Raw genomic sequence first — 24,317 nt, forward strand, 5'->3', positions numbered from 1 at the left:
GGGAATTATTTCTTTCATAGGTCACAGGACTGGTTATGGGATGGGGCATGTCCAGCCTCACGAGGCCTCCACCCCTGGTTTCACCTGCCTCCACCCCACAATGAGCAGGCGACCTCCCTAAGGATGCTCTCCCTGCCCCGACCAGCTGCTCTGAGGACAGCATGGAATTCTGGGTGCTTTGTTCTCTGAGGCATGTTAGCTTGTACATGGTTGGTCACAAAGGACAAAATGTCTGAACAAGGCCAGAGTTATGCTGGTTTATACATATCTTCCTAGGCAAAGGGAGCAAAGGTAGTGGGAAAGAATTTTGAACTTGAGCAGGACAGGACAAAGTACTTAGCTACTGTGACTGTGAGAGAGAGAGAGAGAGAGAGATGACGGTGATCACCAGGGTCACCCAGCCTGGCCCCCCCCCCCCCAGGCAGGTGCAGTCAGCCTTGTATGGCTCTTGGCTCAGGGCAGGTTATGCCTCTTCCTGTGCCCTCAGCACCTGCCAATATTACTCTTATTAAAGCATTGCCATATTTTCTCCCTATTGTTTTTCTGTATTTTTAATATCTGCTGTGTTAGCCACTAGTTCTGCTGAGCCACCTGCCTAGGTGGCCAGATTAACTCTCTAGATTATTAATTATTATTTTTATTTATTTATTTATTTTATTTTGGCAGTACGCAGGCCTCTCACTGCTGTGGCCTCTCCCGTTGCGGAGCACAGGCTCCGGTCGCGCAGGCTCAGTGGCCATGGCTCACGGGCCCAGCCGCTCCGCGGCATGTGGGATCTTCCTGGACCGGGGCATGAACCCGCATCCCCTGCATCGGCAGGCGGACTCCCAACCACTGTGCCACCAGGGAAGCCCTAATTATTATTTTTGATAGTGTTTTGAAGTTCCGTAAGTTTTGAGTGGAATAAGCCAAATTAATTTTTCCCAAAAACTCTTGTGTTGAATTTTGTGAAATGTGAGAAATTTCAGTAATGCATATAATTGTGTTATAGCAGAAACACTCTCTTTTCTAGTATATAGGGAGATTGGACAGGAAATACTACACATGGTAGCAAAGAGGATTAGTTCTTAATTGGCCAAGGTGTATGTTTTTCTTACCTGGCATTATTGGGGAGTTTTTAACCTCAGAGAGACCAGTGTAGTTGGGGAAGGTTGCTGGGCTGTGAATGGGGACGAAGCACAGGGAAATGGACAGTAGTTGTGGCTCGCAGGCTCAGTAGTTGTGGCTCACGGGCTGTAGAGTGCAGGCTTCAGTAGTTGTGGCTCATGGGCTCAGTAGTTGTGGCTCATGGGTTCTAGAGTGCAGGTTTCAGTAGTTGTGCCTTGCGGGCTCAGTAGTTGTGGCTCGTGGGCTCTAGAGCACAGGCTCAGTAGTTGTGGCACACAGGCTTAGTTGTTCCGCAGCATGTGGGATCTTCCCGGACCAGGGCTCGAACCCGTGTCCCCTGCATTGGCAGGCAGATTCTTAACCACTGCACCACCAGGGAATTCCTAAAATGTACCTTTTTTGTGCTTTGGTTCTGAGCTTACTAGATACATCCTCTTAGCAACAGTGTGATTTAAAAATAGCAGGGAGGGGCCTCCCTGGTGGCGCAGTGGTTGAGAGTCCGCCTGCGGATGCAGGGGATACGGGTTCGTGCCCCGGTCCGGGAGGATCCCATATGCCGCGGAGCGGCTGGGCCCGTGAGCCATGGCCGCTGAGCCTGCGCGTCCGGAGCCTGTGCTCCTCAACGGGAGAGGCCACAGCAGTGAGAGGCCCGCGTACCGCAAAAATAAAATAAAATAAAATAAAATAAAATAAAATAAAAAATAAAAATAGCAGGGAGGTCACGTGGCCTCACCACTCGCGTCCCTTTGCTTTCATTCTCGACTTGAGTTGTTCTTGGGCCGAGGACTTGCTCATTCAGCCCCTCTGTCTGCTGCAGGGGTGGACGAGGTGAGCAGATGGGGACGGGCCTGCTGAGGAGCCCTTGCCACTGGCCACACAGGGCTGCACAGGGCCTGGCTTCCTTCCTTTGTGTTCAGAGTCCAGAGGGCACTGCAGACCAAGGTGGCAGTTGTCAGGGAAGAGTCCCAGTGAAGTGTCACATCCTGGGGCACTTCGATGCCCTGGTGGCTGGCGGGAGCGCCTGTCCTGCTGGGAGGTGCACCCCAGGCCCCGCTCCTGCGTGTGCAGGAGGGCAGGCATGGGGCATGGGGCTGGCTCTGCTTCAGCTGCTCTCGCCAGCAGACCCCTTGGCCTCGAGGCCTTGGTTCTCGGGGTCACGTGGCTGTGGTCATAGTTACTACCACGTTCAATTTCTGAGAGGGTAGATACTGCCCTGCGCGTCCCTAGTGTCTGTAATCATCACTGATATTCACAGTTTCCTGGTGGCTTGGAGAGGGTCAGTGGGTCTGTGTCCAGAGGTGACCAGATGGGGCCCCTGACTTTAGCTACGGGCACTGCTGCCCCAGAGAGGGGCACGAGGGCTGGGCGAACCTGTCTCACTGTGGAGTACGCTCCTGGGGACTCTGGGAGGGCCCTTCCGCTTGTCTCCAGTGTCCAGAGGGGCCCTGGTGGACCACCACGGCCACAGTCGACCCCCCTGTGGGCAGAGGGGGCCTCTCAGGTCAGGAGCAGTGTCTCTCTGTCGACGAGAAATGTCACGCTTTCTGCTGACATCTGTAGCCCCGAGGCTCGCTTGCCCACAGCCGCCATCCGCGGAAGGACGTGAGTGTCCAAGGGCAGAGGTGGTTGGCAGAACCAGGTGGAAGGCGGAGGGTGCTGAGTCTGTGTCGGCCGCTTGGACTCGTGTAAGTCTCCAAGTATGGGGCCCAGGGACCTCAGGGCCTTCTCCGAAGTTCACGGTGGTGGAAGGACCTCAGTGCCCTGGCGCACCCGCCGGCACTCACCCGGAGCCATCCATGCTTCCGTGTCTCCCTCAGACCAAGACAGAGCAGAGTGCGTCCCTGAGTTTTCCCAGACTGTAGCTGAGGCGGAGCCCTCCATGGCGGCGAGGAAATTGTCCAGGAGTTAATCATAATACAAAGACTAAGAATAGTAACAGCTGACATTCATTGAGTGCTTACGGCATGCGGTGGACTTTTCTGAGCATGCTACATGTATACTCTTCCGAGAGCTTTTGAGGGTGGCCCCTCTCTCCTCCCCTCCCTTCTTTTCCCTCCGTTTCAGCTGAGGGACCTGTGTCCTTCTCGTCCTTTGGTACCACGCTCCATCCTCAGACTTACTGTTGCTGAAATAAAACATCCATTGTTTCCTCCCTAGACTGGGGGATCGTTGAGGGCACGAGTTCTATCTTCTGTGCTGACACACGGCCAGGCACATGGAAAGCACTCGGTACTCATTTATTAACTCACACGTGGTGGCCTCGAGCAGGGTTGGGGAAGGAAAGGGTGACTCACTGTCATTCTTCAGTGATGGAAATTGTTTTAGGGACCTAACGTCAAGAGACCTCTAGCCCTGCTCTGCCATTAGGTGGCTCTGTGATCTTGATCAAATCTCCTAACCTTTCTGGGCCCCAACTTCCTGGGCTATATAATCTCCAAGGTCTTATACTGCTTAATTCTATGACACCCTCTGGCTGGCTGTGCAGAATAATTTAGAGCATAGAGAACAAACAGTGAACGACCAAGCAGGCTTATGTGTTGTAGCAGAGACAAGGGTACAGATATAAGATGGATTTTAGCGCATGAAGGGTCCAACCTGCTTGCCAAGTACAAAGCAATCACCTAACATTTCCTTTCTAAGCCGTGAGTCATCTTTCTTCTGCAGGTCTTAGTATTGACACAGCAGTGGGGAGGAGATGTTAATCACACAGTCAGATGGTGGAATGGATCTGGGAGCCTGTGACCACTCACTGCTCCAGACTCTTTGAGGTTCCTGATACGTCTTATTAAGTGCTGAACTGGGCCTTCGTGGCAGTCAGGTACATGGATGCTTACTTAAACCGTGACTGTTTTCATTTGATTTTAAACAAGCCAGAGAAAGCTGGTGATTTAGATGTACATGTTTCCTGTTCTTTATGAATAGAATTGGATCTGGTAATTCCTTCCAGAAAATTGAGGGTAGGTTAGAAATGGGTTGGGTCTTCTTAACTAGACACCAGTGATTTAAAAACAAGATGAACCAGTGGCGCTCTGTAGAGCTGGCCAGTGGGAAAGGACCCAAAGGGGGTCCTTGATTTACCTATATTCTCTTGGAATACTAAGGAAACCTTAAGACCCTCCCTACCTAGTTTTACAAATGAAGTAATTGACAGCAGGAGTTGCTAAGCATCCACCTGGGCCCACAGTGTCTTCAGGGGTCTTATTGTGTGACTGGGTCACACCTCTGGCCGCCCCGTGGATGGAACAGAGCTGCAGGGCATTTGGGTCCTGGGTGTTGTGTTTGCACATTTATTCTACTTTTTGGTTCAGCTCTAAGTACCACTGAAGGAGAGAATGTGGGGACACTTGTCTTAATCATCTCCCCTGAGACTTGAGGGAATCCCCAACTGCCCAGCTCAAAGGAGAGAGCGAAAGGGAACCGATGGATGGAAAGCACTTTGGTCAGATACACAAAAGAAAGATAGGACGCATAAGACAGTGAGTGAGGACACACGTCAGGGTCATGCACTGATGACCCTGATGTGTGGACTTTGTTGAGTACCTGTTACGTGCACACCACCGCCACGGGGGAGGGAGTGAGCGTGTACCAACCTTGGGAGTAGAGACACGGAGGCAGGCCTCAGGCCCATCTCCTGCGGCTCTAGGAAGGGCCGTTCCTTCCAGCACTGCTCTTCTCTGGCTATCGATTTCGACCAGGCCATTTTCAGGCCCTATGCCCAAGTTTCCCATTGGAGTGTTGAAGCTTCTTTCAAAGTACTCACGTTACCCTGGTTTATCTTGTCCTTTGGGTTCATTTCTCTGCTGTGAATAATTAATGGTGTGAATGGGTGAAGTGTTTGCAGGTGTCAGATCAAGATCCCAGATTCAGGCTTTGCAGAGCCCGCACCCAGCTAGGAGGTTGGTGCCAAGGGGACACCAAAGACACAAGGTCCCCCCGAGCAGTAGCAGGCTGTGTTGTGACCTGGGCCCGGTGCCCTGCGCCCTCTGTGCCCAGCTCCCCAGCAGCTTGGGGAGCCTGAGGTGTGTGCAGGGTGGGGCAGGGCAGGGGGGCTTCAGCTGGTGAAGCAGCTGAGCACAGCCTTTGGAAGCAGCCTGGGGAGGGGGCGGTGTCTGGTCTGGGGACAGATACTCTAAAGAAGAAGTTTTCTTCTCCCTCACTCCTTGTTGCTGGGCTTCTCATTGAAGACGGCTGGTGTAAGTTGGGGGCATTTTCATGTCCTTAGAACAGGGAGAAAGGTTTCACCGTAATCCCCCTTTCAGATCGCTAGACTCCTGTTGTGGTCTGAATATTTGTGTCCCCCCAGAATTCACATGTGGAGTCCTAACCCCCAAAGGTGTTAGTACTGGGAAGTAAGGCCTTTGGGAAGAGCTGAGGTCCTGAGGGTGGAGCCTGTGTAAGTGGGATTCCTGCTCTTGTAAAAGAGCCTCCAGAGGGCTCCCTGGCCCCGTCCACCGTGTGGGGACACAGGCTGGGAACCAGAAGGGGGCCCTCACCAAAACACAACCATGAGCTTGATCTCGGACCTCCCAGCCCCCAGAACTGTGAGAAGTAAAGTTATGTTGTTTGTAAGCCACCCAGTCGGTGGTATTTTGTTATAGCAGCCGGAACAGACTACGACAGCCTCTAAAATGTCATGTTTCTCTCTATATTCTGTAACTGGATTTTGTTTCCTTAACTATAGATTATAAATCTTCTTCTAAATCAGTATACAAAGCAACCTCATTGTTTTTCTTAATGACAGAGTGTTCCCTGGGGAGGTACCATAGTTCATTTACACATTCCATTATAATCATTGTACATTCAGGTTGTGCCACTTCTGTTTTGTTTTTACTACTGAAGGTCTGCAGTTCCTTATCTGTTATTCCAAAATTTGAGACAGTGCTCATAAACAAATTTTTTAATAATTGGCAGCAGGAACGGATTTGGACAACACAAGGCTTTTAAAATTCTTTTTAGAATTCCATTTAGTATGATGTGCTAAAATATAAACGGAGGCATATTAAAGTTTTCAAGAGTTTATTTGAGGAAACATCAATTCAAATTGGGCAGTGATGAGCATTCCACCGCCAGAAGCCAGGGGCGAGGTGTTTATAGAGAATCAAACAAGGAAGTGATTTGATTGGCTACAGTTTAAGGGATTGCCTAGTCTGGGAAAGTCCCGTTGGCTGTTGGCCATTGGTTTCCTTCCCAACTTGAGGCATTCACAGGAACCCACTCTGCCTTAGGTTTCAGTTTGCTTCCAAAGACAACACAACTGTCAGAGTCCCCTCAGGCTAACGGCCTCCTTGTTTGAGAACTTTAACAGATGTTTTGTGTTTTTCAGTGTAGATTTCTGCTGGTAATGTTCCGTAGCACGTGGTTAACATATCTTATAATTCATGAATCCAGACAGTTCTCAGTCTCCACATACCTGGTCCCCAGAGTTTGGAGAAAGGATTCTGGTACGCCCCCGTACTCACTAAACATCTTCCTACACATACTAGAGCTTATTTTGTTGTGAGATGGATTTGCAGAAATAGAATTGATGAAGCAAAGGTTATGCTTGTTTCATATTTTAATAAATTGCTGTTAGTTTCCCAAACGTTGTCATGATATAACCGGCCATCAGGGTGTGAGAGCAGCTGCTTTCGACCATCCTCAGCACCACTGGGTGTAACACCGTAATCAGAGGACGCTTTGCACTCTGGGTTCTTGTTAGTTATGTGTTGTCTCATCCTAGGGAGTCTCTTTCTGCTGCGACATCACTTCCGCTCAAGGCAAACACATATGATGTGCCGGGAACCATGGTAGGCACCTGGGCTATATACATAGAGGAATGAGACAGGATTGCTCTTAAGCTCATGGTCTGGTGGCGGATCTATAGATGCCTTTAACGGTGAACAAATTGTACGTGGTCACAGCTGGAGACCCAGCAAAGGGAGGATCCTGGCCTGGCAGGGAGGACGAGGGGATGGTGCTGAGAAAGACCTCACAGAGCTGATCTCTGACGGCTGAGGAGCAGTTTCAGAGGCTCTAGTGAGAGTGTATTTGGGGCACCACAAGGCTGGAGTGTAGGCTGCCCTGCCGACGGCAGGGGCTGAGATGAATAAGGAGGGGGAGGGGCCTTGAATGTCCTTCTGAGGAGCTGAGACTTCCTTCTGCACAAAGCAAGGCAACAGCGCCAGCTTGGCCTCTCAGAAGGCTGCTGGCACAGCGCTGGGCTGGGAGGTGGAGGCTGGAGCTAAGGAGGTTGCTGTGTAGTAAGGGCACAGTGTGGAGGGTCTCCTTCAGTGAAGATGGGCTGAGAGACCAGTCGGTGGGCCCGAGTGTATCTCAGAAGCATCAGTGTGGGGCTGAAGAGTGGTCTCTGCTTGGCAGACAGTGAGAGAGGGTGCAGAGAACAGGTTCAGCCAGGGGTTTCGCAGAAGGGAGAGGGGGGCGGTGAGTTGAAGTTCTTGCAGAGCATCCAGGCAGTGGGGCTTTGCTTCTGCAGCTCAGGAGGGTCCACGGACAGAATGTAGATTTGAGAGTTCTGAGCAGGAAAGGAAAGTTCAACCAACTCAAGTAAAAGTCAAGCTGAGAAAGTCAGCCAGGTGTCAACCTGAATCCAGGTTTCTAGATTTTTTTTTTTTTTTTTTTTTTTTTTTTGCGGTACGCGGGCCTCTCACTGCTGTGGCCTCTCCCATTGTGGAGCACAGGCTCTGGACGCGCAGGCTCAGCGGCCATGGCTCACGGACCCAGCCGTTCCGCGGCATGTGGGATCTTCCCGGACTGGGGCATGAACCCGTGTCCCCTGCATCGGCAGGCGCCACCAGGGAAGCCCCCGAGGTTTCTAGATTTTTGAGCTAATGGGGACTGGAAGCTGTCTGCTTTCCAGAGCTCATGGCCACACTCATCATGCCATTTATATTTGCCTTACTTGTGTTATTTCAGTGAAATGAAACCTAGTATCGGGTTTCAATTCTATAAAATCATAGGAGGACTTCTGTTTTTCATTTTCAGTATTACCTCACTGACCAGCGTTTATTTTTTAACCTGAGGGTTAATCAACCCAAGCTATAGAAGGATAAGTTTCTTATTTTCCAGGTTAGAGTTGAATAGAACTGATATTAAATGATCAGCAATTTACTGAAAGGAGGAAGAGGAGAAACCTCTACCCCAGAAACACAAGGGCAGAGTTTCAAAATCTGGAGCCAGCAAAGGTCAGCAGTCATGGGAAAGCGTCTAGGCCATCTTTCCTCGTCCGCTCACTCAGCTCCGGGGGCAGCTGGGCTTGGAGGCAGCAGCTGTTCAAGGGTTAAAATGGCAAGGAAATGAGCACTTTCTAACCCATTTGGTCTGTTAATTTTAGGGCTTATAGTAAGCACTTATAATACTTTCTCCGTGGAAGAAGTAGAGTGGAATTCCCCTATGTAAACCCCATAAGCCACCCTAAGTACAAGCAATTTTGGTTTATTCCAGTTTGAGATGTTTTCTGGTAAAAGATGTGTCTCTGGAGGAATGACTCCCAGGGCACCTGTCCTTCCAACCCCCAAAGGCTCAAGGTCAGGTCTCATCAGAGCCACTGTGGTCCCCTCTTTAGAGCCCAGAGATGTGTGACTTTGCCATGAAGTGTTAAAAGGTCATCAAACTCTAACCATCTGTTTCCACAGACGGGCACATCCCCGCCTGTCAGGGAAATCAAGTCAGACTGGAAGGAAAATATTCTGACATATGAATTGTCAGCTGAGATTGACAGAAAGAACCGTCAATTCATCCTCAGATCTGTGAAATTTTTGACTTGACAGCCAGACATGTATAAGGTCTAAAACCTGTGACTGGAGAGATGAAAGTTCTTTTTTTAAAAAAATTTAATTTATTTAATTTATTTATTTTTGGCTGCGTTGGGTCTTTGTTGCTGCGCGCGGGCTTTCTCTAGTTGTGGCGAGCGGGGGCTACTCTTTGTTGCGGTGCATGGGCTTCTCATTGCAGTGGCTTCTCTTGTTGCGGAGCACGGGCTCTAGGCGCGTGGGCTTCAGTAGTTGTGGCACGTGGGCTCAGTAGTTGTGGCTCACGGGCTCTAGAGTACAGGCTCGGTAGTTGTGGTGCATGGGCTTAGTTGCTCTGCAGTATGTGAGATCTTCCCGGACCGGGGCTCGAACCCGTGTCCCCTGCACTGGCAGGCGGATTTGTTACCACTGCACCACCAGGGAAGCCTGAAAGTTCTTTTGAAATCACTTTTTCTCACAGATATTCAATATTGAAACTTATGAGAATATGTCTATTACCTCTTGTGTGATGATGATGTCACGGGTTTGTATGTGTCCAAACTCAACAAATTGTACCTATTAAATATGTACAGTTCTTTGTATATCAATTATACTTCAATAGAACTGTTTTTTAAAACAAACGATCAGGGGCTTCCCTGGTGGCGCAGTGGTTGAGAGTCCACCTGCCGATGCAGGGGACACGGGTTCGTGCCCCGGTCTGGGAAGATCCCACATGCCGCGGAGCGGCTGGGCCTCTGAGCCATGGCCGCTGAGCCTGCGCGTCCAGAGCCTGTGCTCCGCAACGGGAGAGGCCACAACAGTGAGAGGCCCGCGTACAGCCCAAAAAAAAAAAAAAAAACTGATCAGGAAAGGCAAAACAGCGTCTCCTCCCCTGCTATGTTCCTGCCGGGTGCCCCGAGAGGAAACACCGACAAGCGGGTGGGTCTCCGTCCTGGCTGTGTCCTAGACTCACCTGAGGAGCGATTACCAACCCACAGGCAGAGGCGTGTCTTAAAGCTGCCTAGTAATTGGGATGTGAGCCAGGGTCGAGAACCACTGCTCTCCAGAGTGCTCATCACAGAGTGACCACCTGAAGCTGCAGAGGTTCCTCCTGGGCTGCCTCCTTTCCTGTTATGCGCCCACAGGTGAAGGGTTCTGCTACTTCGTTCAAATGGAGAACTTTCCCATGGCAGGTTTGGGCCCTAAAGGAAAGGCTGGAGAGATGGTCTGCTGTGTTAGGCCATAATAAGGCTAAAAATAAATAAATGTTGAAACATTAAATAATATTTTAAAAGCTTGTTATAGGAAGGTAGAATTGGTGGTGAGTAGTATATTTTAGGATGATAGACTCAATATTGCGAAAGAGATGGCAGTGACACGTTGCTATCCATCTGAACGGGAAGCGTGCTTCAGGGAATTAGTGGGAAACCTGAAATGTCATGGAGATCACAGAGACCTGGTTTAAGGAGGGAAGAGGCGGGAATTGCCAGGATGTCAGTATGCTAAGGAAGCAAGCAGCCTACTGGGGTGAGATTTTAACAGCAGACGTGCGAAACATGAAAAGTGGGCTCATCACCCAACGCAGAATGGCAGGGAACCTACGTGAAGGCTTCAGGAGAATCATCTGAAAGAGCTTATTAAAGGGGCCTTTTGTGATCATTTGGAACTAATTTGGGTTCGCCTGTTAATGTCCTGTGAGGTTGGGCTCATTTTTTCAATGGGACCATGAGACGGGGAGATCTGTGACTTGACAGCTTGCCCGAGTTGCATGAAGACATTTAATAGCAACTCACTCCGTATTTCAGCTGATAAGATAGAAAGTCTGGTCTAAACAAAGAGGCCAGTTAGGTAGATTTGTGGCTGGTGTAATAGCTGTACCTATAAAAGTATGATTAGCAAAATACCACCATGGAAGGAAGGTCTTTAATGGAATTGACCATTGGTTCCATCGTCACTATTTTATAATTGATTTGAATGAAAATATGGAAGGCATGCTGTAGCAGTCACATTCTCAGGTTGTAGGGAGAGGGGTATCGCATCCAGCTCTTTCTTTTTTAAAGTTTAAAAAAATTTTTATCTACTTTATTTATTTATTTTTGGCTGCATTGGGTCTTCGTTGCTGTGCGTGGGCTTTCTTTAGTTGTGGCGAGCGGGGGCTGCTCTTCGTTGTGGTGCGTGAGCTTCTCATCGCGGTGGCTTCTCTTGTTGCGGAGCATGGGCTCTGGGCCTGCGTGCTCAGTAGTTGCTCTAGAGCGCAGGTTCAGTAGTTGTGGAGTGTGGGCTTAGTTGCTCTGCGGCATGTGGGATCTTCCTGGACCAGGGCTCGAACCTGTGTCCCCTGAATTGGCAGGCAGATTCTTAACCACTGCGCCACCAGGGAAGCCCTCCATCTCTTTTCTTTTTCTTTTCCTTTCCTTCTTTCTCTCTCTCCCTCCCTGTGTTCCTTCCTTCCTTCCTCTTTTTTTTTTTTTTTTTTTTTTGCGGTACGCGGGCCTCTCACTGTTGTGGCCTCTCCCGTGGCGGAGCACAGGCTCCGGACGTGCAGGCTCAGTGGCCATGGCTCACGGGCCCAGCCGCTCCGCGGCATGTGGGATCTTCCCGGACCGGGGCACGAACCCGTGTCCCCTGCATCGGCAGGCGGACTCTCAACCACTAGGCCACCAGGGAAGCCCTTAAACTAATATTTTATAGGGAGCTATTTTCTACGTATTTTTCTACATAAAACAAGTCAATTTGTACTGGAATTACCTACAAATTCAGCCTCCAAGGTCTTGCATCAAATTGTGTCTTTCTCCCAACTACTTTTTTTTTTTTAAAAAGAAGAAAATTGGCAGGAACCTAGATCACAATTCTATGATCATTTAATATAATTGAGAAACAGCCTTGCCCACCCTTGCACACACCCAGTCCACTGCCACTTGGACTGAAATTGCTTTAGTGAAAGTGCCTCTGTGAAAACCAAAGTGCAGAAGTTTTCACAGCTCCATAACCCCTTGGAGCCTGGACCCTGCTCCGGACCTGTCCTTGGAGGGTGAGGGCCTTTCTCAGGGATCTTCTGGGGGAGGAAGGGTGCTGAGCGCTGTGAGTGTCAGCCTCACGGGGGCAGGACAGGTGTGAGCAGCCATGGCCCTTGTCGGCACTTTACATGAGCATGCTGGCCTTCAGACTTAAAACAGCGCTGTAAGGAGGTCCTGCCCACCCACCCCTTTTGCTTGTGGGGAAACTGAGGCTCTCAGAGGTTGAATAACTTGCTAGAAGTCCTGCAGCTGGTAAGTGGCAAGACCAGGACTAAACCACCTGACTTGTCTGACTTCGTAACCTCTGTCCTTAACCTCGCTGGCCTTGTCGGTACAGATTCCCATCTTCTGACGGGGGTCAGCACTGAGCAGGGTCTACAGCGCACTGACGCTCCCCTCTGGTTTCATGCAGGTGTTTGGTCATCCAGTTACAGGGCCTCCCCAGAAGGAAACCACTGTGATTGCGCCCACAGGATATGTAGCAAACAGGTGCTTTGCGTGACACTGTCCCTCTCGCGCCTTCCGTTTGGGCCACCCGTTTGGACTAACCACAGCTCTGCTAGTTTCATAAAACGCAGTGGTGGCAGTTCTGTCCGTTGCACTGAAGTCTGCCTGGACCTCCTGACTGGTCTGGCCCTTCTTCTGCAGGATGCTGACGGCCTGTGCCCTGTCTTCCGCAGATGCCGCCCTTACGAGGACTGCTGTGGCTCCAGGTGCTGTGTGCGGGCCCTCTCCATACAGAGGCTCTGGTATTTTTGGTAGGTCACGACTCTTCCTCGTCTCAGATGCTCCCCCTGCCCTCCCCCAGGGCTCTGCCCGGTCAGTTTGTCACAGCCAAGGTGACATCACCTCCCCCTGAGGCCATGGTCTCTGGGTGGCCTCAGTCAAGAAAGCAGGTACGTTGGGGCTGGCTTCATGTCAAGCACTTCTGCTCACAGAGTTTGGAGAAAGCTCGTCCCCATTTCCACAGACCTGTGGCTCGGGAAGAAGACTTATTCTTTTGGAAGCTGGACTGTACAGCAGCCTGGACCTTCAGCGGCTCCTCCACCAATTTCTGAAATGGAGCTGAGGCCAGTTGTGTTAATCAGAGAATCAGCACATCTCGTTATAAAGTTTCCACTGCCTGGAAATCTTCCGTATCCACATTGTGTCAGCTGAGTCCTAACTTTCCAGACAGACAGGCTGCATCCTTGCCCATCTTCCAGCTCTACTGGGGGAAGTTGGAAGTGCTGTCTGGAGTCTGTAAGTTTGTACCCTGGGAGAGAATGAGGGAGTAAAGCTGACAGAGTCCTAAAAGGATAGGATGCAGAGTTTCCGCTAAGGAGAGGAACCTCCTGTGAGTTGCCACCCTCAGAGGATGCCCCTTTGGAGGTTTGTCTGAAGATTCACTTGACTCTGTAGATAAGAGATGGGCTTCAGATGACAGAGATGGCGGAGTACGTGTGGGAAAGGATTTGCCTAAAACCACAAGAGCATTTCCTGTGCCGGCCACGCTCTCCTCTGCACCACTGCAGAGGTACAGTCATCGAGGCAAACCCCGTGAAGGATTAGGACCCAGCTTTAAGGGTTAAGCCTCTTCCTGGGTTTCAGATTCTGACATTCCTGACATCTAAAGACTTTAAGGCCTTTCCTGAGCATGTGGCGGCAGACACTTGATTTTTTTTTTTTTTTTTTTGCGGTATGCGGGCCTCTCACTGCTGTGGCCTCCCCCGCTGCGGAGCACAGGCTCCGGACGCGCAGGCCCAGCGGCCATGGCTCACGGGCCCAGCCGCTCCGCGGCATATGGGATCCTCCCAGACCGGGGCACGAACCCGCATCCCCTGCATCGGCAGGCGGACTCTCAACCACTTGCGCCACCAGGGAGGCCCAAACACTTGAATTTTTGGTGAGACTTTGCCTTTGCCTCCTGACAGCTGTTCCTAATGTGTGATTAGGGACATCAGCAGGAAGTGGGTACTCCACACGCCACGTTTCCTTTAATAGGAGACCCTCTTTTCTTTCTCACCATCACCACCTCCTTGATGGGGTTTTGGCCATTTGGGGGCTGGACTCACCTGCCACGCTGGGCCCTGAACAGTGCCACGCTGGTCGTGGCTTCTCCCCACCTCCTAGTTGCTACGGCCTCAAGCTCTGTAATAGAAGGAGAACTTTTTGACCCTGAGATTTTCCCAAACGTTAACACCTCTGTGTACCTATCAAGGTGGAAGGGACTGGTACCCAAGCTGGGGTGAGGAGGACCAGGGGAGGTGGCATTTCAGAGCTTTGCCTGGCTTCACACACACACACCCCCTCAGAACTTGCCTCCACGGGGCCTTGTGGTCGAGGGTCCCGAAAGGGATCACTCGTGCTTCAGGTGGGCCTGAAACACCAGACGAATGATGATGAGATTGTGGGAATGCTCCCCAAAATGAGAAAACTTGTCAAAGTTTAGACATGACGTGATTAGAAAGAAGGAACAATTGAAAGGCCAGGAGAACTCTGAGGGCCTGGCTGCTAGAGCAGCTTCTGTCGACCTTCCCTGGAAGCGTTCCCTGAGCTGCTAGCTGGTGCTTCTGAGCTGTTGGCCGGCGTCACTTGTTGGGTCAGGGCACCTCAGCGAGCCAGTGGGTCCCTACACAGAGGCATCTCGTGAGAGCCGTGGAAGGAGGGCAGGTCTCCAAGGTCGGGGTGCCAGATACCAGAAGGTTTGGTTGAGTTCTTTGAGTTGAGATTCTGATACCAGATACCAGCTTCTAAACTGGGGATACAGCCAGAGAGCACCTTGAGATGCAAGTCTGAGGCGCCCCAGCTGAAGTCTGAGGACACTTGGTTTCCACTCCATGGGTTCCTTCTCTCAGTTATGTGTCTGGTAGGGAGAAGGCCCTACGGCAGCCGGGCTCCTAAAACAGACAGATGTCTAGACACATGGAGAGCTTTAAACCAGTGTTCTGGAAACAAAGCGTGCGGCCTCTGATGCCACAGAAGTTGGGGAAGGCTGCACAGCTTCTGACCGGGTCTCAGAGAGGGCCTTTCTTGGGAAGGGCCCAGCACATTGCACGGGCAGGGACGTAGGCATGGACCTGGTGAGGGAGTGATGGGGAGCTGGCGTGGGGGCAGGTTTGGAGGGAGGGGCCGGATGGAGCTGGGCATCGCGCGAAAGGAGGGCGGCTCTCCAAGCTGGTCCCACTTGACTCTGGAGGAATTTGGGCTCCTTACCGTAACACAAGAGGTTTTGGAGGAGAATGCTTTCAGAAGTCCCTGCCAGCTCTAAAATCTTAAGTTATCTTTAACCAGGATAGTCTAATGAAATCCCCGGGATTAGAAAAGGTGTAAAGTTGGAAAGCGCACTGCAACAGAGCGCAGCCTGGCAGGTGAGTGCTGCCCTGCTGCTAGGGCTCCCGCGGATCTGGGATCTGGGGCGGGTTGGCCCTGGATCTGCAGGGCCTCTGCTGCTGCCTGGGGCCTGCATTGGGAGCTGAGAACTGCTGTTCCAAGTGCTTTGGCGGGGAGGCAGGAAGGGACTGAAAAAACAAATTGAATTGAAGAAACCAGATTACTTTTGATGACAGAAAAGGCACAAACTTCCTCTCTTAATCCCAGGGAAGCTCCCCAGACCTGCTCGGCAGTGGAAGAGAATGTCTAGGAAACAATCGTCCTGTAACTCACAGCGCTCCCAAGAGCTGCTTTCTTACCTGGGCACGCCTTCCCTCACTGACACCCTGCTTCCTCTCCCTGTTACCAGAAGCTCATCCCCTGCACCCTTGTTAGTTTCTCTCAGACTACTGCTTCCATAAGGAATGAGTCTGATGATGTTAATGGCCCCCTAAGCCGGGGGTTAGCCTCCGGCCATGTGACTTTGTTCTCATTTGCTTGCACCTGTGTGGTCTCCAGCAGTCCACGGTGTGAGGTGCATATCACTTTTATTTGTCTAGGAAGAAATATGTATTCCATTTGACGGTGTAACCAACATTTTGGCTTGTCTCATGGAAGAGATCAAGATCTCTCATGGCTTCTGCATTTCTAATCCAGAGAGCCTGGTCCCTTGGGAGTGAGCAGTAGTGTTACTGAGAAGGGAAAACCTTATGCGCATTTACCCTCCCTGTGCTTTACCTTTCTGCTCAGATGTTTACAGCTGGACCCAGGGTTGAACATAAGATTACCGTGGAGTCCAAATGAAGCTGTTCCCTTTGGATTCCAGCATCTGACTAAGGAGAGGACCTTGTTTTGCACACCTTGGATTCCTCTAGCTCCCCAAGAGTGCACCCCTCTGACCCCCTCCCCGTCTGCAGCTCACAGCTGTCCTCTCCGGGTCTCTCACCCACCCAGCTTTTCCTGTGGGAGCACCTGTGCTGTGCTTTCCACCCAGAAAGCTCCTTCCCTTCCCTTCAATTTGTCTCTTTCTTTCCATCATTCAGACTCAGCTCAGATGTTGCTTTGAAGGAAAGGAAGCTTCCTCACTCTGACAGATACCCTTGTTAACCCTCTTGTTGCATTGAATTGTACCCTTGAAATGATGAACACAATTGTGTGTTATGTATATTTTACCCGCCACTCCCACCCCAAACCTATGTTGTATCCTTGCTTTTCTTGCTTAGCGCTATCAGAGTTGTAAATAAACACTTTTGTTAATTTGTTCTTTACTGTCACCCTCCCCTATGAGAACTCAAGTTCAGTGAGGGGAAGGCCCCACCTGTCTTACGCCCTGGAATGCACAGACTGGTGCTGGGAGCATGGCAGGTGCTTAAAAATTTTTTTGTTGAATGAATAATGAATTAGACGAGAGGTCAGAAAGCCACAATTTCAGTCCTTTCCTGAATCATTTCCTGTCTGGTGCCCCTGATCTTTGTTCCTGTTCAGGTTCCAGGGTTGTCCGGTAAACGCTTACTGACTGACTAATGGACTTAATTTAACCCTTAACATTATGTTAATTATTCTTGAAGGCTTTATTGTCTACTCTTTTCTTAAATTTCATTTGTGTGTGGACAGGTGCCTTTGACCATGACATGGCCAGCTCTGCTGTGTGTGCATCCTTCACAAGAGTGTGTGTGCGAGTTGAGTGAGGTTCTGGAAGGTTCTATGAGTCCTGTCATCATATCAGTTTAGAGATGGGAAAGTTTCTCAGTTATGTCTGCGTGGAACAGACAACTTGGCCCTTCTCAGAATGACTCCCCCTGTTTCTAGAAAAACAGGTATAGTGCAGATGTGAGGTGGGAAGAGTCATTCATTCATTCATTATTTATTGAATGCCAGTGATGCATCTGAGAATTCTTAGATGATGTGGACAAAGGTCCGATCCTTAGCAGTCTGCTCTGTGTCCGTTAGACTGTAGGGTCATGGTAGGAGGTTCAGCCATACTTAGAACCTAGAGATTTAAAAACAGCCTGTTTATTGATTGTGAGCATTTTCTCTATTCCTATAGTTTCTCTATAATTAAGATGTGCTCTAGGAAGGGCACTTAAAAAATTTTTTTTAGGGATGTTCATATAATAATGGAGAGAAAACTGCTAGAAAGGATCACGTGCTTACTCTTCTTGCTTTAACAGTAAAGAAAAATGGGGGAAATAGACAGTGAGGACCAGCAGTAGCATTCAAACTGGATTGAAAAGGCATCTCCCGTTTTGACTAAAATATTGAGTTAGGTCAGAGCCATGCACAGGAAGGTAATTGCACCAGCCCTTTGAAGCCAGCAGCCATTTGGGGCTTTTGAAGCAGAAAGCTCACTTCGAGAGCTTCTCAGCATGAGTGGCCTCCAACCAGGGGCACCCAGGGCTCTGCAAGCCAGCTGTCTCCCTGGTGTGCTCCACCGGGCCCGTCCCGGGGGAAGGTGGTCGGGGAGGACCAGCCAGGGAGCCCTGCCATGTGCCCGGGCCTCTGCCTGGGGCCTCACCCTGTGCTCTCGCCCAGGTTCCTTCTGATGATGGGCGTGCTCTTCTGCTGTGGAGCCGGCTTCTTCATCCGGAGGCGCATGTACCCCCCGCCGCTGATCGAGGAGCCGGCGTTCAACGTGTCCTACACCAGGCAGCCCCCGAACCCCACTCCAGGTCAGCCAAGCCCTCTGTCCTTGTCTCTCCTCCTTTCAGTTTACATGTTCTCTGTAAGCATGTTCTCTGCCACAGAATATGCTGGAAGACAAAATTCAGGCCATGTTTCTTCATTTAAGTTCTGATGATCAACCTTACTGTGCAGTTGTGCTGATAATAAATGCAGTGTCTGCTGTGTTGTATGTCTGTCACCTCTTATTCTTACCTAATTATTGGTGCATCTTTTATGCATGTTTATGCGGCACATTATTTGCTCTTTTTTTCTTAAAAATTACTTCATGTGTAAATTTTTATGTAGAAACTGTATTGTCCATGACATTCTTAATGCTTCTGGACTAAATATTAATCATGTTACTAAATGGTGATTTGCTTAGATAGTCTGTCCTTGCTGATCATTTGTTTCCTTTTGTTTTGCTTTTCATTCGTTCATTCAATAAGCGTTTGCTGAGCGTTTATGAGTATTGTGAGTACTTATTAATTGTGCTGCTATAGACATGTCTGCACAAGTTACATTTGGCCTGTTTAGGGAACATTACCCAGAGTGGTGCCCCAGGGTCAGAAAGAATTTGTGGTTTCCTAACTCTTATAAAACACTGCTTTAACTACCTAAACCTCAGACATACTGTAGTGGGTGAATTCAAGTTTCCCTCGGGACACGGGCCCATTCCTTTTTTTGAAATTACGTGTGCAATGTTTCCCCTCCCTTTGGGGGCAGGGGGCGCCAGGGACTCTGCAGGGCTGGGGAGGCACTGTTCCTTGAGCTCCTGTCTTTGGGCCCGTGTGGTGGGCCGGGGGCTGCGTGGCTCCCTGCGTTCCACTCTGCCCCGTCATGCTTCCCACCTCCAGAGTGTGGGCAGGCTCCCTCTATTCATCACACACCACAGGGAGACAGTCGGAGATCTAGAGTTCTGTTCCAGTTTTTACAGAGTTCCGGTTCTGTAAGATAAGTCCTAAGACCTGCTGTACAGCATGGGGCCTATAGTTAGTAACACCGTGTCGTATAGTCACGCCTTTACTGAGTGGAGGTCTTATGTTGTGTCATCACAAATTCAGAGGGCAGCAGGAAATGCTTGGAGGGGATGGATAGGTTTATGGCATATATTGTGGCGATGGCTTCACGGTGTATCTGTATTTCTAAACTCAACAAGTTGTAGACGTTACATATGTTCACCTTTTTTTTTTTTTTTTTTTTTGCGGTACATGGGCCTCTCACTGTTGTGGCCTCTCCCGTTGCGGAGCACAGGCTCCGGACGTACAGGCTCAGCGGCCATGGCTCATGGGCCCAGCTGCTCTGCGGCATGTGGGATCTTCCCGGACTGGGGCACGAACCCGTGTCCCCTGCATTGGCAGGCGGACTCTCAACCACTGTGCCACCAGGGAAGCCCTGTTCACCTGTTTGTATGTCGATCACACCTCAAAGAAAAAAGAAAGAAGTTGGGGGATTGAGTGTGGGAAGAGCTCTCTCTCATCTGCCCTTTAGACACAGAGATGCAGAGATGGGCATTTGCTGGTCTGTTTTTTATAGTTTTATTGCACCAAACACTCTGCCATGTTTTCTTTTATTATTTTTTAAAACGCTGCTAAAGATCTAAATATGTATTTTCCACAACAGTTCTGAGGTTGCTGTAGCTTAAACTTTCTCTCAGGGTTAGTACCACTTTTCATGCATAAGTGGATTTTTATTCTTTCATATTTGGAAAGATTTGAACAGCTTCAAATCTATGCTCCAGCCTAGGGCAAAGTGAAAATTTTCAGTTAAAATGGGAGGCCAAACCTAGATTTTATCTGGCTTGCTCTGAGTTTTCAGTCCTTTGATTTTTTCTTTTTTTTTTCAAGAAGCAGACAGTAGATCAGAGAAATGGGTAAAAGACTAATGAATTTCCTTTTCCTTCTGTCTTCATGACATGGATTTTTAGTGTCCCATGTGGCCACAGATGCAAGATGCCGTGTGTGCTTGGCCCACAGCATCAGGCCTGGGCTGGGGCCCGGGCGCTGAGCTGCCTGCACACAGACCCTGCTGAAAGTCTGCAGCCTCTCAATATTTTGAAACAAGAACGCCCTGCATCCCCTGTCACCCTCTCTCCCTCACCCCCGCCTCTTTTTTTCATCCCAGTGCACACATCTTTCTAACTGGAATCCTCGGCCCCCTTATAATAAATAGGGTATCAATCCTACAAGCCTTACTTCAGACTCTTACTCACCCCTGAGCAATGCCTGCTAAAAGCTTTCCCAGTCACTTGTCTCTGCCAGCTCTTCTCTGTCTTCCATGTTGCCACCAGAAAGTTCTTTGGGGAAAAAAAAAAAAAGCACCTAGGTCATGTTGTTCTCCTGCTTAAGGGTCTCTGCCGTGTCAGTTTGCTCCCAGCAAGTCCAGACTCCTTAGCCAAGGACCCAGAGCTCTGTCCTTGCCCCTCCTGTGCCCCGTGTGAGCAGCCCGCTCCCCAAGCTGTGCCACCTCACACCTCACTGGGCCTAGCCCATGCCCTCCCTTTGTCCCAGGCCATTTCCTTTCATTCTCTTTCTCTCCTGGATTCTCTCTGCCAAGTACTTTAACTGTGTTTATTACGGTGATTTTTGTTGTTGTTTATTTTTTTATTGAGGTAACATCAGTTTATAACATTATATGTTTCATGTGTGCAACTTTCTATTTCTATTGCTGTATACCCTACAGTGTCCTTACCACAAAAAGTTTACATTCCATCCATCACCATACAGTTGATCCCCTTTACACATTTTACCTGCCCTTCCTTCACCCCTTCCCCCGCCTCCATAACCACTACTCTCTTCTCTATATCTATGTGTTTGTTTTGGCTTGTTCATTGATTTTGTTTTTTATATTCCAAATATGAGTGAAATCATATAAATTTGTCTGTCTGACTTTCACTTAGCATAGTGCCCTCTAGAGCCATCCATGTTGTCACAAATGCTAGGATTTCGTTCTTTGTTTATGGCTGAGTAATATTCCATTCTGTATATTGACCACATCTTCTTTATTCATTCATCCACTGATGGACCCTTAGGTTGCTTCTTATCTTGGCTTTTGTGAATAATGCTGCTATGAACATTGGAGTGCGTGTATCTTTTCAAATGAGTGTTTTCATATTCTTTGGAAAAATACCCAGAAGTGGGACTGCTGGATCATACAGTGGTTCTATCTTAATTTTTGAGGCACTTCCATACTGTTTTCCACAGTGGGTGCACCAATTTACATTCCTAATGATAGTGCACAGGAGTTCTGTTTTCTCCACATCCTTGCCAGCGCTTGTTATCTCTTATCTTTTTGGTAATAGCCACTCTGACAGATGTGAGGTGATAGCTCATTGTGGTTTTTAATTGTCATTTCCCTGGTGATTAGTGGTGTTGAGCATCTTTTCTTGTATCTGTTGGTCATCTGATGTCTTCTTTGGGAAAATGTCTGTTCAGATCCTCCACCTATTTTTTAATCAGGTTTGTTGTTGTTGTATGAGTTCTTTATATACTTTGGATATTAACCCCTTAACAGATATATGATTTGCAAGTATTTTCTCCCAGTCAGAAGGTTGCCTTTTCGTTTTGATGATGGTTTCCTTCGCTGTGCAAAGACTACTACTACTATGACGTAGTCCATTTGTTTATCTTTCCTTTTGTTTCCCTTGCCTGAGGAGACATGTCCAGAAAGATATTGCTAAGACCAATGACAAAGAGCTTACTGTCTATATTTTTTTCTAGAAGTTTTATATTTTCAGGTCTTACAATCAAGTCTTTAATCCATACTGAGTAAATTTTTATGTGTGGTATATGATAGTGGTCTAGTCTGATTCTTTTCCATGTGATTGTTCAGTTTTCCCAGCTCCATTTGTTGAAGAAACTGTTCTTTCTTCATTGTATGTTTTTTGCTCTTTTCTTGTAAATTAGTTCTTCATGTATGTGTGAATTTATTTCTGAGCTCTCAGTTCTGTACCATTGATCTGTGTGTCTGTTTTTCTGCCAGTACCATGCTGTTTTGATTAATATAGCTTTGTGGTATCATTTGAAGTCAAGGGGTGTGATACCTCTAGGTTTGTTCTTTTTTTCTCAGGATTGCTTTGGCTATTTGGGGTCTTTGTAGTTCCATATAAATTTTAGAATTTTTTTTTTTCTATTTCTGTGAAAAAAATGTCGTTGGGATTCTGGTAGTGATTGCATTGAATCTGAAGATTGCTGTAGGTAATATGGACATTTTAACAATGTTATTCTTCTAATCCATGAGTTTGGAATATCTTTCAATTTCTTTGTGTCATCTTCAATTTCTTCCATCAGTGTCTTACAGTTTTTCAGTGTATAGGCCTTTCACCTCCTTGGTTAAATGTATTCCTAGGTATTTTATTCTTTTTGTTGTAATTATAAATGGGATTGTTTTCTTAGTTTCTCTTTCTGTGAGCTCATTGTTAGTTTATAGAAACAACAGATTTTTGAGTATTGATTTTGTACCCGGCCACTTTACTGTATTTGTCTACAATTTCTAATAGTTTTTTTTGGTGGAGTCTTTAGGATTTTCTGTATATCATGGTGAGTTTTAATCCCTACGTATATTTTGGGTTCCCCACTGGGCTGAGTGCTTTCGCAGGACTCACATCTCAAGCACCAAGCAGACTTACATCTGCCAGCTGAGTGAACGGTAAACCTGGGGTAGGGATTTACCATGGCCACACTTGGAGCGTCACTTGACCCATATTTCACACCTGCTAAGGTGCTGCAGGTACTTGGGACACTGGAATGCAGCCTGGGTTCCAGCCCTCACTCACCCCCCTTGTGCATTGCATGGTTTGCACAACCTTGTGTTGGAGCACTGTGTCATTGCACAAGTTACTGTACAGTCACCAACCATGTTGAGACGTACGTGGAAAAAGTTCAGGATGCTGGGAAGCCATGTAAGCGGGAAACTCATCCATACATCAAGTTGTATGGATGGAGGGGGCAGGAGAATTTGTAAGTATATTTAAGTGGAAGTGAGGGCATGAGGGGTGGGGGACTGAGGAGCAGCCAGCGAGGCTCCTGTGTCTTCCTTTGCTGCCTGCCTTTCACACGCCTGCCCACCGAGACTCCTGAGCTGCAGAGGCCAAGCAGCTGCTGTCAGTCCCACAGCTATGGCGTCAACGGCAGGCACTGTTGTAGGCATCTAGGGCAGCAGAGATGCCACATCAACTATATTGAGCCTCTCTGTGAACAGTGGAGACTGGGGGTTCTCCCATGACTAGGGTAGTGTGGTTTGACCTGATTCGGTTCTGCCCTGCGTTTGGGGGCGTTCAGAGAAATGGGGGCTGTTTATTTTCTTCCAAGCCCTCTCCTAATGCAGTCACCAGTGGGGCCTGTGAAAAAGAGCCCGCTCACCTTCTGTTGGGAGACTCTGATGTGGGTATCCTCAGCTCTCTGCAGAGAGTCACAGCTGCTGCTTAATTTACCATCCTCCTCCATTTGTACCCTTCTTACAGGCCTGTAAAGTATGAAATGGTCAGTCCCCGACACACCAGAGCATCATATGAAGGCTTGCTTTGTTCCATGGGCGTATACATAATTTCACCACAAAATCCAGGACTGTGTCATTAATTAACAGCACTATGCTTGGGAAGAATTTAATTACTTTGACTTTTTAGAATTAGTAATAATGAAGAAAAATAGGGTCTATTGGTTTCTCCATGATTTCGGCCTGGAGACCCGCCTCTTTCTGTGGGTGGGATTCACGCCCCTGCGGCTGCTTGCTGAGACCCTGTAGTGCTCAGGCCTGTGCCCATGGGGTGTGTGTGTATGTGTAAGGGAAGGCCGGGGGCCAGGCAGTCTGGGAAGGGAACAGGGTGCGCTGACCCTACGTGGTAGGTCCTCGGGCCCAGGAGGAGCCTGGCTGGCGCGGAGGGAGAGACAATACCTACGAATCGCGGGCAGCGCTTGCCCGTCTGCCAGGTGGCTCCGTTTTCCCTCTACTGCTGATCTGGGGGAGGGGAAGTGGATTCGGGTGAGTTTTGCTTATTCATGAAGAAGAAAGGGCAGGTTTTAAAGAATCAATACTCTTGCCCTGGAGGGCTGGGGAAGCGCGGCACTCGAGCCCGGTATGCAGAAGGGTACGCAGTGGTGTCCAGCTGGGACCAGCTCCCCAGCCCAGCAAGGCTGAGTGCAGAAGAGCAGAGGCCTGCACGTTACGAAGATGCTCAAGACTGGGTGGGGTGCGTGGCAGCATCACGGCTCTAGGGCACTGGTGTGGGTTGGAGCAGGACTGGGGGGAAGAGGCCAGCACAGTAGGCATGGAAGCTGAGGTTCAGAGGTGGGGCTCCAAGCCTGCCCAGGAACCAAAAGAAACAAGGGCTGAAGCTGCCGGCCAAAGGCCGTGGCTGAGAGCCAGCTCTCTTGGGCCTGTGCAGGGAAGTACCAGCACGGAGAGTGCAGGGAAGCTGGTCTGGGGACCGAGGAGAGCCACCTGGGCCGGGAGTCAGGAG

At 49.2% G+C, this 24,317-nt stretch overlaps 1 protein-coding gene across 1 annotated transcript in view; it reads left to right on the forward strand.

The window, feature by feature from the left end:
- The window catches only part of VOPP1 (VOPP1 WW domain binding protein), a 64,809-nt gene that overhangs the window by 35,950 nt on the left and 4,542 nt on the right, over window positions 1-24,317 (forward strand). The window contains exons 3-4 of the mRNA XM_060108518.1: window positions 12,532-12,609; window positions 17,735-17,871. Of these exons, the coding sequence (XP_059964501.1) occupies window positions 12,532-12,609; window positions 17,735-17,871 (215 nt within the window). The remainder of the gene's footprint in view (window positions 1-12,531; window positions 12,610-17,734; window positions 17,872-24,317) is intronic.

Source organism: Mesoplodon densirostris, chromosome 9 (genome assembly GCF_025265405.1).
Source record: "Mesoplodon densirostris isolate mMesDen1 chromosome 9, mMesDen1 primary haplotype, whole genome shotgun sequence".
NCBI lineage: Eukaryota > Metazoa > Chordata > Mammalia > Artiodactyla > Ziphiidae > Mesoplodon > Mesoplodon densirostris.